The sequence below is a fragment of the Solanum tuberosum genome, unplaced genomic scaffold (assembly GCF_000226075.1).
Source record: "Solanum tuberosum cultivar DM 1-3 516 R44 unplaced genomic scaffold, SolTub_3.0 scf00104, whole genome shotgun sequence".
Lineage (NCBI taxonomy): Eukaryota > Viridiplantae > Streptophyta > Magnoliopsida > Solanales > Solanaceae > Solanum > Solanum tuberosum.
In genome coordinates, this window is record NW_006239030.1 from 221,268 (window position 1) to 236,508 (window position 15,241).

Here is a 15,241-nt window from a genome sequence, read left to right on the forward strand (position 1 = left end):
CATACAAAGAGGCATTAAATGCTAACTCTATATTAAACATTTCCAATTTGTACTGAAGAATAAAGAATTACTCCTCGTTAGTGGAACATAATTTACATTAAATATAAAAATTAAATGCTACTAATTGTTATATTGTCTAACAACTTGTAGTAATGTCACGATGTGGATGATGACGTGGTAAATTTGTACTATCAACCCACCTCTACAATCATAATTAGAATCGTCATCAACTATATATAATTAATCATATATTTTTTTAGCTATTATTAATAATACCGTCAATTATAAACATCAATCAATTTTATCATCAGAATCACTATCATCACTATCGATTGTCATCATCATAACAGTCTACTGAAATTAAAGTTGTTAAAAAGTTATTAGTCTGTTCCCACTAAAAAAATAGATTTGTATTAACGACTTTTTAAAATCTACTGAAATTAGTTTAAGAAGATAACGAGTTATAACTTCTCTTTGCGTAAACACGTTTACGACTAGTAACTGTAAATTACAAATAATATATATATATATATATATATATATGGGATTGTTTTGGATCCAAGACAAGTATGTAAAATAATAATAATAATAATAATAATAATAATAGAGATAATTTGACATAGGAAATAAAAAATATAAATTATAGCACATATAGATAAAATATTATTTCTCTTTTTGAAGTTTTTATTGTTTTTCTTATTGAATATTTTGAAGAAGAAATACGGTCCAAGGAGTGTGAGGGCATTTTTGTTAATTTTAGTTTAATACTTGGAGAAAATTGGGAAATGATGTTTGGCCATATAACTTGTCATTACATGGCAAATATATTTATCAAATATATCAAGTTTCCAAGTACTATAAAAAAAGAGAAGCTCGTATTTGGGTCAAGTTCTAATATTTGAGAATTTTTAAAAATTTAAAAATTACCCCAAATTTTTATATCTTATATTAAAACACTCATCATTTATTAAATCCAACTAATAGTTACCTACCAGATTACCCCATTAATAACTAATAACTATTCCTCTCTGCTATCTATACAGAATGTGGCAATAAAGAACAATTTATTTTTAATTGGCTATAATTCATCTTGAATCAGTGATAGATTTGGGTATGCGATTAATGTATTGTTGTTATCCATATTGTTATTTATTGTTATCAATCATGTTATAAGGTTATTTTTTAACAGACCATGCCATTATAAAATGACAATACAAATTTAAAGATATTTTAAATAATTTTTAGAACTTATGAGTATAAATTATATTTTTTGAAATAGTCAAATGTTTCTTCCAAAAATTTATGGTCCAGCACATGTGAAACTCACCCAAAAATAATATGTCAAGAATATTTAAAAATTTGAGGCCAAAAGAAAAATAAAAGATCCCCCATTGGGAATGAATTATGCTCCCTTCCCCCCTTTCACGGAAAATGAAAAGATGAATATATTTATTGAATCCGTCAGGACTGACGGGGCTCAAACCCATTTTTATTCCACAATCTACCCCGCATCAAATAATATATAAACATAAGCATATTTTATGGAGATATTATTTTATGCGAAAAACTAAAGAAATAACTAAACAATATTATAACTGTGCGAAATTTAATTCGGTGATTAAACTTCTTTTAGAAAAAAACATGCACATGGCACAAGCTCCTAATGATCAGTTTAGCTTTTGTAAATGAAATAATGAACTTTGAAATTATTCTTTAATAAGGTGCTTGATAATTTAAAACTAGAATAAAGTCATAAACCTTATTGACAATAATAATAATTAACTTTATACAATTTTTTAGTTATTTGGTTATAAATCTGGGAAGATTTAGTTGAACTTGAGTGTCGCAACAAATTGAACTAAATAATGCAATTGCATGTTTCAACACAATATTTAATTAAATTTATAATCTTAATTTATTAAAGATGAAGAGTACTTTTACGACATTACATGTGCAGTCTTATTTGTTTTTGAGCTTATAACATGAAAATTCAAACAATGAATTATGATTCAATTAACTTCAAAATGTATTTTATTTAGTTAATATAATATATATACCATTTAACTAAATAATCTAATTTAACTGCGTAAAATAAATTAGAGTATGTAAATATTTAAGTCCTCAAAATAAATTATTTTGGAAATTATAATAAAAATTGAAAATGAATTGTTTGTAAAAAAAATAAAAAGAAGATCCGTACATTAGAAAATGACCCATCTTTTGTTTGTGCTGGATTGGGCCCACCCAATATGGGTGCTTAGTACGGGTTTTGGGGCTTTGTGGTAATTGGACCCTATATACCCAATGTGTTACTTCCGGGTCTCTTCCCATGCTCTAATTTCACATCACAATATTTGTTACTCGCGGGAATGGTCGAGTTGGTTGAGCAGGTAATATCTCGAATGGATTTTCAGATTCAATTTTTTCTGATCGAGCTTGTTGCACAAACTTTATTTAGTACGATTTTACCTTTCTAATGTGACTTGCAAAATATATATCGAATTTTTTAAAAGAAGGATAAGGTTAAATTAGCAATAAAGTTTATTCTGATTTATCTAATCTATTTTATGTTGAATAGATATTTTATTGTATGCTTTGTATATCCTATTTTAAGCCGAAAGAACCAAATATTTGTTAATAAAAGGATATTCATATAAATAATGTTTTTATTTATTTAATTCTTGTATTGTAATTTCATTCATTATAATCTTAAAATAATTAGTATTTTTTTAGAAGTTGATTTAGTAGGTGAGATATATTTCAACAACTCTAGTGTGAATTTTGATATAAATTTTCAAACATTTAAGTAAGTAGGGCGTTTTAACGTACAATTTCATAGAATTTTGAATTCTTCACAAAAAATTGATTTGAAAAATTATATCATTGTTTTTCATTTTTCATATACAAAAATTGACCTAGTTTATATTTTGTTAAAAAATAATTTTTTTTGCATTTATAAATAATTTATTTCACATGTAAGCAAAAATTATAGTTAATATTGTTATTATTATCAACCTTTAAATCATTTATATCAAATATAACTATTACTTTCACCAACCAAATTTACAGTTGATATTATTACTCTTACCAACCTTTAAACCATTTATATAGAGAAATGCATATTCAACATGAAGAAATTGTGTGTATTATATGGGAGTATTATATTACAAAATAGTACACTGCAACTCATATGTAATTTTACTTCTTTATTGAACTAAAGTTCGATCAATACATGTATTTAGATTGTGTAAAGAATTTGGGCAATTTTGTTAGTTTTCACAACTTATGATTATTTTTTTCTGTTTATGAACAAAATATACTGCTTAAAAATTTAAATTGCATGTTCAAACAAAACTTCAACTTCACCTCATATAATTTCATATGATAATTTCAAATTATGATTTTATCTCACATGATCAGACGAACCTAGATTTATGATTCAAATTTGAATATGATTATGAACTGTACAAGTACGAGTACGTTTCAAATGGGGCCAATATGCTTAAAATACTTTGATTAGTTTGTACAAAGTATAAATGCGAAGAGAAATGATTGTCTAGCCTTATAAGTTTCTACATTTTAAAATTTTATGTCTTTTATAAGAGAATAATAATAATAATAATAATAATAATAATAATAATATATATATATATATATACTAAATTTTTGGACAATAAGATCCCATTTCCCTCAAATATTGTTCTACATAGTGTATTATTAGTATCACCTCAATAAGTCTGTTCATAATAATCACATAGTATAACTTTATAATTAGGATTAATACATAGTTAATCTCCTAAATTTGTCAAGATAATTTATTTAGAGACGTTAACAAAGTTTTTGTTTCTTCTGTTGAACACCTCAATTCTTAATAAAATGGTCTGTTGAAATTATGACCTTCTTAATTCTATAAAGGAACACGTACTAAATACTTGTTCTTTATTGTTTGCAAGTTATAGTAAATAACTTCGTAAAATAACAATTGGTTCATAACTTTTTGTATTATTTATCTCAACTTCAAACGACAATACAACGATTACACAAATATGTAATCTACGGAATTATAAATCTAATTCCTAACTACCCAAGACAAAAACCCCAAGGTTTAAGCCTTCTAAAGTCTTCCAAGTTTCACAAATTTGTTAGATTTATCTTACACTCAAAACTCAACTGTAGCTAATATCAATTAACTACAATTGCATAACAATCTCTCACAATCTCGCAACACTCCCAAGCCAATTACAAAACTCTCTCAAACTCTCTTTGACAACGTTTTGTTGTAACTCTCTATGTAAGTGTGCAATTTTTTCTGATGAAAATATTGCCCAATTTATAGAACAACACCTCTCAAAGTCTTGTTCAACTCGAACTTGACTTTTCCGTATCCTCAAAGCCTTGTTCTACTTGAACTCGACTTCACACCTCTCTTGTGTAGGAATCCTGCTTCGTTTAGAACTCCTTCCTTGACTTGGCTTTGGTTAATTTATTTCCAGCTTATTCACGCGTTTTTACTAGTATTCCTGCTTCGCTTAGGACGTATAAAGTATGGAAACACTTTGACTAATTCTTCATGACTCGTTCGATTTGCAGGCTTTCTTCTTTCTTTCAGAGTGAGAAAGGGAAGGCAAACGAATCGAAGCGGGGAGGCTTGAAAGGTCCTTCGATCGTTCCTTATTTGCTTTGTCAGACTTCAAAATCCTTATTTAAACCAACATGGTCCAATTAGATTATTTCGATTTAAATTTTGAATCATTATTGAGTGATAAATTTTACACTTTTTAAGACCTGTGATTTTTCGCAAACAAAAAACAAGGGTTTAAAATAGTGCGTTTCATTGATTTAAATGTATAGGAGTCTTCTAAATCATTCCGTCTAGATAATAAGTACCTAGTTGAAATAAAAAATTATCACTATCACAGATGTGGTGCAAATATGGTGCAATAGATAATACTGCTTATTTTTTAATTAGAAGTTTTGAGTTAGAGCCTTGAATATGAAAAAAAATCTTTGCTAAAACGCTTCCCTACCTTCCTTCCTCTGAATAGGACCCTATACAATGCGAATTTAAAATAATTGAGCTCTAATATAAGTACCAAACCTCGAATAAAGAAAATAAAATAAAGAATTGCCACTAGCAGGATAGAGGCAGAGCTACCTTTAGTAAAAAGAAGTTTAATTATATTCTTTTTATCTTAAAATCATATATTACATTATTAAAAAGGTAAAAAAAAATAAATTCACATATAATTTGTTATATCCACGTAATAAGAGATACTTCTAGTGGCATGCAAAATGATTCAAATTTGTGGTGTTCTTGCATTTTATAATCCCCTACTGAAATATTATTTATATAACAGAAGATAAAAAAATAAGTTTATAAAATGGTTACAATACCAATAAAATTATGCAATTGAACGATAAATCATCAAACTCCAATATATCAACAAAATACGGGTCACATAAAAATACAAATGAGTATACACATATTAAACATTATACAGTTTTAAAAAAAAAATATACTTACCGAAAGGTGTGAATAATACACAAATAATAAAACAAGAGAAATTATTTGAGATGGTTTATTTATATTTTATGTAGACCTTCAAACATAGCGTATTGAAAAGTATAATCACCAAAATGTTGAAATGGGGGATGTACCTAAAATTACATTAAAAGAGTTGTTTTAAAAAACTACATTATGCCAAACCCAACAAACACAACAAAAAGAGCCATATAAAATAAAGAGATCTATATTAAAAGGTATTTAATTATATTTAAGTTTAATCATGTTAAAATATTTTAATTTAGATCAAGTATTTGCGATAAGTCTTTTAAATCTTGTCTGAAATTTACATGTCGATACAAAATACAAATAAATGTTTAATACTAGAGAATAAAATTATTACTATTATTACTCTATCTTAATAAAGTTAGATTAAGATGAGCTTACATGGGGTAATACAGACAGATTTATAATACATTCCAATTTACTAAGATTTGTGACATAATTATTATTCTCTTGTTTAAATTTATGCAACAAATTTTTTTTGAGTTCGTTCTAAAAAGAATATTATTTTTTTATAATTAGAAAAAAAATATTTTTATTTTTTTTATTTTTAATGAAATAATTTATAACCATATAAATATCTAACAAATAATTAGATCATAATTTTTTATGCTAAACAAACTGTGAATTGAGACGGAGAAAGTATACTATACTTCTATATTCGTATATACTCCATGATTTTTTGTTTATTTTTGGTTGTAACTGTCATTCTTTATGCTTAATGTTGTAGAATCCTAGATTGCCGAACGAACATAAAGTAAAAATAATAATTGAGTATTATTTGAGTAGTATTTTTTTTTTTGTTCATTGTCCAGATTGGAATTCGATTATTTCAGATTCGTATCGCGTAGAGCTCCATTCAAGGGAAACACTTCCTATAACTTTTTTTTCTTATTCAAAATTTGAATTTGAAACCTTTAATTAAACAAAGAGCAACACTATTCGGTGCACCATATTCTTTGGTAGTAGTAGTTTGTTAGTATTAAGTGTAAATTATGTGATGTGAGAGGTGAGGAAAGAAAAAGGAAACAAAGAAAAGTAAAGATAGTACATACACTATTTAACTTGTTTGGATGCTTGTTAGCTACTGTAATGTATCATGTTATTTTAATTATTATTCCAAATTTATAATATCTTATGTTCCATTTTGTGTAACCAACAATTTAATGTAAGTGTATCATTATTTTATTTTTATCTTATCTTTTTACTATAGTTTTTCTTCGTAATTTGTTTTTTTTTTGCCAAATTTATTTATTAAATTATTGATGATATTCTGAAACGACGAAAAATGATATAATTCATAGATGGAGTCACCTAAGGTGAAGAGTGATTCAATATACATTTTTTGTCGGAAAATCATGTGATGAACATATGTAAATTATTAGCAATTATGAGTGTATATTTAATTTTGCACATCTTTAACATAATTAAATTTATTTTTATTATACTATTTATCAAATTCTTAATTCCACCATTAAAATTTAAATCTGAAATCTTTGAATAAGCATAAAAAGGGTTAACCATAGCATCATGTTAAACTCAAATATGATCCAATACATTATGAAACAACGTATAACGACAATCCAAGAAAAGAGGAAGATTGAAGTATAGGAAGGTAAATAGTACATATATATACTGTTTAGAGGGAAAAAAAGAAGAAAAAACCACCGCATCAGTACAGCTGAGCAAACACACACACTCATATACAACACGCTTCCATTTTCAATTTCCATTCACATTCACATTCACATTCCTCTAATCTTATCATTCATCCCAACCTTTCGCTACCTTCTTCTTACCCCCTCACCCCCACTACCCCAACCACCCACCTTTATCGTTTCTTCCTTCTTCTTCACAGTCGGTGAATCGGCGGCGTTGCTGCTGTTTCTTGAATACCGGAAAGTTATTTCTTATCTTCATCTGTTAGTTGTTGTATACCCTTTTGGCTAGTGTTTCTTCTTGTTGAGCTAAATTCTCGGTCTAGAATCTAGATGCTTCTTGTTTCTTCATTTTCCCAGTAATTCATGAGTCAACGCTGAGATTTAGGAGGTGGGTATGTGGCTTCCTGTTAATTGGTATCATGGTTGTCTCTTTGTACTCTTTCTCGACTTTTGGGGTCGTACAGAAGCTGATTAGTGCTCATCTTTCTTCTTTTTCTCTTTTCACATCGGTTTCCTCAATTATTGACTTCTGATCTGTAGCTAACACTTGTCCGATCGGAATCTTTTTTTTTTTCTTCTTCTTGCTGAGAGACGTCTCTGGATTTGGATCTTAATACGCATACACACAAAGTACTTAGATGGAAGCGAGTGTGGGAGAGCGTTTTTATCATATGGGAGGAACGGATCTGCGGGGATTAGGGAAGAGGAGCTTGGAGTGGGATCTGACGGATTGGAAATGGGATGGAGATCTTTTTATTGCGACCCCTCTTCAGCAAAACCCATCTAATTACCAGAGTAGACAGTTTTTCCCCGTTGAAACTGGAAATCTGGCTTCATCCAACAGTTCATCTTCTTGTTCAGATGAAGTAAATCATGGGATGGAGCAACAGAGGAGGGAATTGGAGAAAAGGAGGAGGGTTATTGTGGTTGATGAAGATGATTCTGGGCCTCTTTCGTTGAAGCTTGGTGGACAAGGTGAGCCAGCTGCTGACGCCGGCAGGGAACTGGGGAACTGGGATGGAGCCCCCGGAAAAAGGACTAAATTAGCTGCACCTGCTGCTACCAGAGCTGTATGTCAGGTCGATGATTGTGGAACGGATCTCAGTAAGGCTAAAGACTACCATAGGCGGCATAAGGTTTGTGAGATGCACTCCAAGGCTAGTAGAGCACTCGTTGGGAATGTTATGCAGCGTTTCTGCCAGCAGTGCAGCAGGTTTGTTCCCTCTTTCTTCTTACTTATTGCCCTATCGGCTTCTTCACGATGACTTTCTGCAGCTTTATTTATGTTTTAGTACGCTTCTCTGCTGTAAGATAGTCTATCAAAAGTTCTGTTTCTTTTTCCTTTTGGGGTTTGGGTGTGGGGGAGGGGGGCAGGTCTTGGGAAGGAATGGTACAAAAAGAGCGGACAGACTATAAATGATTAATATAACTGACTTAGAATAATTTGGGGTTGAGGTTCAGTTGATTGATTAATTGAGTGATGGTAATTCTTGTGAATCCTACCGAAAAAATCATATCTTTTTTGTGTTTGATTGCTTCTGCTTGGGTTGTATAAATTATTATGTGGTTATATTCCATAAAGTTCTGCTTTTATACTCAGGTTTCATGCTCTTCAAGAGTTTGATGAAGGAAAACGAAGTTGTCGTAGACGCCTAGCAGGACATAATAAAAGGAGGAGAAAGACACAATCAGAAACTGTAGCTAACAATAATTCGTTGAACGATGGCCAGGCTAGCGGTTATTCCTTGATGAGCCTGCTAAAGATACTCTCCAACATGCACTGTGAGTAATTCCTAGATTTCCTTCTAATATGTTTTGACTTTGCAAATTATTTGACATGTTCCTCAATTATTCTTTTTGGTTCTGAATTTGTTTTGCTGCTTGAGCTATATAATTCACTGCAAGGTTATGATTTCATCAATTGCAGCAAACGGAGCAAACCACACTGAAGATCAGGACCTTTTATCTCATCTACTAAGAAGCCTTGCCAGCCAGGGTCCCACAAATGGGGATAAAAGCTTATCTGGACTTCTACAAGAATCTTCAAACTTGCTGAACAACAGGTCAATTCTTCGAAATCCAGAAATAGCTTCCTTGATCTCAAATGGTTCACAGGCACCTCCTAGACCCAAAGAGCGTCAGTTCACTAATTCGGCAGCTGAGATGCCCCAGAAAAGGCTAGAAGATGCGCGGACTGCTTCTTCTCAAAGTCCAGGCATTTTGTTTCCCATTCAAAGCAATTCTCAAGCTTACACACCAGGCAGGGAAAGTACCACTGGCAGGCGCAAGTTGATTGACTTCGATTTGAATGATGCGTATGTTGATTCAGATGATTGTGGAGACGATATAGATAGATCCCCTGTGCCTGAGTGCCCATCTTGGTTACAACAGGACTCTCACCAGTCAAGTCCACCTCAAACAAGTGGAAATTCAGATTCCGCCTCTGCCCAGTCACCTTCCAGTTCCAGTGGTGACAATCAGGTACTCCTAAAAGCACCTACTCAGATTTGTATGTTGTACTTGTGCTGCAAATTTCATTGTTTTGGTTTCCTCTTCTGTTCTTTAATCCCATCTTTACACTCTCGTCAAGATGGAATTAAAGAACATTTTTCAGTCAGTTTCTGCTCTCTCTGATCCTTAAGAACATGCCAATTTCTGAGCGTTGCACAATGGTCTTGTTTGATGATTGCATTATTATGTTTAGATAAAGCCTGAAAGTTATTAAAAATTATCAGTTTGTTGCTTAAAGCGATGAGGCTTACCAACCTTTGGTTTAACACATCATAGCGAAAGCTAAGAGCTTTTGGGAGATGTACACTTAAAACAGTGATGTTCAAAGTGATCCAAACAAGAAGTGTGGACCGGTTCTTTAGATCTCAACTTTGAGGAGTTGGATCAGCATTATTGGAGTTGTTTGACTTCTTGCTGTTTGCATCTTAGCCCAAGGACCTCATTGTTTTTTGTGCTTTTCACTTTTAAAAACATCGAATCCACCAAGCTTATATTTGATTATGTTCACTGCTGAAGTTTATGCTTCCATTGTGTACAAAATGAGTATCTTACAAAATGAAAGATAGACAGAAGTCGACAACAACCCAGTCTCGTAACTTGATATTTATTTATTTCCCAAAATTTTGTCTGAATCTTTTGTTCATTTGATGCAGAACCGCACAGATCGGATTGTTTTTAAACTATTTGGAAAAGGTCCTAGTGATTTTCCATTTGTCGTACGAGCTCAGGTACTTAATTGTCTTATGGCACATGGTTTTAATTTTGTTGTATGTTTCTGGATAGCTTAAACTCCGTGTTACTTAATTCTTTTTCAAAATTTTCTTTGAATTGTTTCGAAATTGCAGATTCTTGACTGGTTATCTCACAGTCCAACGGAGATTGAGAGCTACATTAGACCTGGTTGCGTTGTGTTGACAATATATCTGCGGCTACCTGAGTCTGCATGGGAGGAGGTACTGTATATTAATTGAAAGCCGGTAATGTGACGTAGTTGGGATGTCTATGGAAACCTGTTTGACATGTAAAATTATTTGTTTTGTACAGCTTTCTTATGATCTGAGCTCCAGTTTGAGTAGGCTTTTGGATGTCCCTGGTGGTGATAGCTTCTGGACAAAGGGATGGATTTACATTAGGGTGCAGAACCAAATTGCATTTGTGTGTGATGGTCTGTTCAAATTTATATCTTCTACCATTTTAAATTCCTTTCCCAACCCAATATATAAAGTCAGCTAGAATATATCTTTTCTGGCGAATTTTACATTGGCACTGTCCTCCGTTGAGATCTTACTCTCTTTTGTTTATGTGCTGCAGGGCAGGTTCTGTTGGATATGTCATTGCCTTGTGTTAGTAATGACGACGGTACACTATTAAGTGTCAGACCCATAGCCGTGCCAGTATCTGACAGAGTTCAATTTTTAGTCAAAGGCTATAATTTAACTAAGCCATCCACAAGGTATGCATCATTATTACGTGTGTGATATTACAATGGCAAACTTCTTTTCTTCTCCCTTTAGAGGATTTTGGTGGCACATTTCTTTGCAAACTCTGTTAGTGAAGTCTATGTTTGTTTTCTTTATTTTTTGTTTCCAGATTACTTTGTGCTTTAGAAGGTAACTACCTGGATCCAGAAGCAGATAATGAGGTAGAAGAAGTTGATGGTGGTGACAAGGATGATAAGCTCCAATCCCTAAATTTCACATGTTCTATTCCAGCAGTCGGTGGAAGAGGATTTATTGAGGTGAACCTTTTCCTCGGCTTGTCGTTTTCCTGTTTCAGCTTAATTTGTTAAATCTGATAAGAAAAGGTAGAACATTTGTCTTTCTAATGACTTAAACATGCTACAAGAATGTCATTTTATGTGGCACCCTTTCCTTTTTAGTCCGTCCCAAAAAGAATGTCACCTTACTGTAATTAGAAACAATTTAACTTAAAAATCCTCAATTGATTTTCAATGAAATGATTTACAACCACACAAATATCTCAAGATTGTTTTATACCATAAGTTTCTTAAGCCTTCCTTATTTTCTTAAACACCGTGCCAAGTCAAATGGTGCCACATGAAATAGGACGGAGGGAGTAAATTGGTTGTAAGCTACTTGTCATTTTAGAAAATCAAGTAAGAAGTAATTTTTTTCTACTTCTATCATTGCTCAATTGAAGTGGAGAGATTAAAATGGTGAAAGGAAGAGGAGTATGAAATTGAGATCAAAGAATAATTAAGGGTTCTCTAGTCAAGTCATCCTTTTAGTTGATGTTTTCTTAAGGGGTGTGCAAAAGGGGAACATAACAAGTAAAATGGACTGGAAAGCGCATTAATGTGTTGGTGTATATTATGATGTTTCACTCTGATTCACATTTAATATGCCTCCGAAATAGATATAACTATTTCGCCATTCGTAGTGCATAATACTTGCTAGTTTTTCACTACTTCATTGCCCTTTTCCGTTATCGACAATCTCGTTCTTGTGATACTTTCAACAATTTGCCTCTGAATAGCATTAGTTCATTGATTTGTGCATCTGAATAGTAAGGTTTTCAAGTTGTGTTATCCAGAATCGTCACCTAGGCGCATTAATTACTGTCTTGTTGATCAAGCTCTTTTAGAATGTGCAAATCTGTTCTTCCTGCAAGTTATTTCCTTCATCTGGTGATTCTTCTTTAAGTGCATAAGACACCTACCTATAGGCTCAGACAAGCTACTATTTCCCAAGTTGGGTACACGATATCTACATATAATGATATAAATGCATCTAATTTACTCGTAAACATTCATCATTAATGGAACATATATCTACCTTGAGAAATGAATTTATTGTTTGCGAGGGAAATATATATTCTTTTTCATACTTTAGAGCGGATGACTAGGATGAATATCCAGTTTCTAGGGCTAGGTTCTTTCAACAATTATGGATGTGTGCATGGAAGGTAGCAGGTTGGGAATTTACCCCAAGGGTCCTGACAAGTTTTCAACTGCTGTCAACCATAAAGCGATACTGAAATTCTAATCTTCTTCTCCAAGGTTGCCCAATTTGCTTCACTCGTTCCTTCTCGGAGAAATCTCTTTTACTTTACCATATGGCTGGGTAATTACATTATATGTTTGCGCTTCTCCAAATGTTGCTTTGTACTTGCTCAGAAATAAGCTGTGGGTTAACATGGAGACTTCTCTCTATGTTATCCAACTCTAAATTATGAAGGCTCATTCATATATGTCTCCACATAAGTACTAATAGCTACTTCCATAAGACATTCACTTCATCACGATTATGCATAGGTTGCTTGCAGTATTGTAGCTTCCTCAATTTTGGAAACACTCAAATTTATTTTCTCATGTCGATTATATTATTCAAGTCTCATAATGTACCGAGTCTATGAAGTAGACCTAGGTCCAACTTTTGGTGCCTGGTGCATAAGTTTTTACCTGCTAAAATGTTCCCTTTTTCAACAATATATATTTAAGTAGCTCTAGAGCTAATGGATTGCCTTTTGTTCTACATTACTGTTCTGTTATGTTATAAAAGATATCTGGTGCCTATGTTCAATTTCCAAAAAGATATCTGGTACCTATATTATATGATGTAGTATGTTACAGTCAAAAGTGTTAGGAGGGAATGCATTTTTCGCAAAATCTCCCAAACAAGTGGCGTACACTCTTAAGTGATACTGAGATTCTTTTGTTTATCTAGGTTGAAGATCATGGAGTCAGCAATAGCTTCTTCCCATTTATAATTGCAGAGGAGGATGTTTGCTCTGAAATCCGTATGCTTGAGAGTGATCTAGAGTTGACTTCATCAGATTATGTCAAGGGGCATACAAATAATATTGAAGCAAGAAATCAAGCCATGGATTTTATTCATGAACTTGGTTGGCTGCTTCATAGAAATAATTTGAGGGCTAGATTAGAGCATTTTGGTCCTAATGCCGTTCTCCATCCTTTGAAGCGGTTCAAGTGGCTTGTGGAGTTCTCCGTAGACCATGAGTGGTGTGCAGTAGTTAAGAAATTATTGAACATTCTCCTTGATGGAACTGTGGGTGGAGACGATTCTTCCTTGAAATATGCTCTCACTGAGATGGGTCTTCTGCATAAAGCTGTGCGTAGGAATTCTAGGCCTTTGGTGGAATTGCTTTTAACATATACCCCCACAAATGTAGCAGATGAACTATGCTCTGAATACCAATCTCTGGTTGGGGTCGGTGGGGAATTCTTGTTTAGACCTGACTGTGTAGGGCCTGGGGGTTTGACACCTCTTCATGTTGCAGCTGGCATAGATGGATATGAAGACGTGCTAGATGCATTGACAGATGATCCTGGAAAGGTATTTAATTCCTTCTGTTGGATGCATTTATTACTTTTTTTATGAGGTTATGATCTGTTTAGCTATCGGTATTCTCTAAACATGCTAAAATTTTCCTATGCAGGTGGCAATTGAAGCGTGGAAGAACACTCGTGATAGCACAGGTTTCACACCAGAAGATTATGCGCGCTTGCGAGGCCATTATTCTTACATTCACCTGGTACAGAGGAAAATTAGCAAGAAAGCAAACAGCGGACATATAGTGGTTGATATTCCTCGTGTTCCATCTGTCGTTGAGAACAGTAACCAGAAAGATGAAGTGTGTGCAACCACCAGCTTAGAGATATCAATAACTGAGAGAAAAGCCTTTCCTCGGCCATGCAGACTGTGTGATAGGAAGCTGGCTTATGGAAGTCGGAGTCGATCTCTACTGTACAGGCCTGCAATGTTCTCAATGGTGGCTATGGCTGCTGTATGTGTTTGTGTTGCTCTCCTCTTCAGGGGCTCACCGGAAGTTCTGTACATTTTCCGTCCATTTAGGTGGGAAATGGTGGACTTTGGAACAAGCTAATTTCACCAGTCCACAATAAATGTGATAAAAAAGTATATTAGTTTACTTGTACCAGTATTTTCGTCTATATAAAAGAAGACTAGGGCCTGAGATATGCTGTAGGAATAGCCCTTCAGACAGTTAAGTTGTTATACCAACTTTTAACATATTTATTTTGTTTGATAAAAGTGTTATCTTTTCATTGGGACCTAGTAACTAGGTCTAACTTTCCCTCTTTTATTTAATCTTTATTTGCATTTTGGTGATATTGAATTCTGTAAATAAGTTTGTTTTATTTGTAAAACTACAATAAGAGAACTTTTTCCTCCATCAAAGTAAGGTTTTCATTTTTTTTACATAACAATAAGAGAATCCTTGCCTGCCGGTCGTGAACTCTTCTCCTCAGAAGAAGCAATGACGGTATCCAAGGAAACATGCAAAAGCTAACACTGAGTGGATGATCATGGGATCCGTCGAGATAACTCTCTTCCCTAATTAGTTTTTTTTTGGGTAGAATGGCCTGAGAAATTCTCCTACTTGTCTTGATTTGACATTTCGATTACTATACTCGAAGTTTTATTTATACTCTTAAACCTGTTTAAAACTAATATTTTGAATACCTTTGAGTGTTGTATAAGCTTATGTGATATTTATTCTG

The 15,241-nt window shown here is 32.8% G+C and overlaps 1 protein-coding gene across 1 annotated transcript; it reads left to right on the forward strand.

The window, feature by feature from the left end:
* The first annotated feature begins 7,249 nt into the window (after positions 1-7,249).
* LOC102587921 (squamosa promoter-binding-like protein 1) lies at positions 7,250-14,913 on the forward strand. The gene is made up of 10 exons (XM_006349089.2): positions 7,250-8,440; positions 8,828-9,009; positions 9,155-9,708; positions 10,392-10,466; positions 10,584-10,691; positions 10,783-10,903; positions 11,050-11,191; positions 11,329-11,476; positions 13,425-14,054; positions 14,158-14,913. The coding sequence occupies exons 1-10, from the start codon at positions 7,866-7,868 to the stop codon at positions 14,602-14,604; spliced, it is 2,982 nt and encodes a 993-aa protein (XP_006349151.1). The 5' UTR covers positions 7,250-7,865; the 3' UTR covers positions 14,605-14,913.
* The last annotated feature ends 328 nt before the right edge of the window (positions 14,914-15,241 follow it).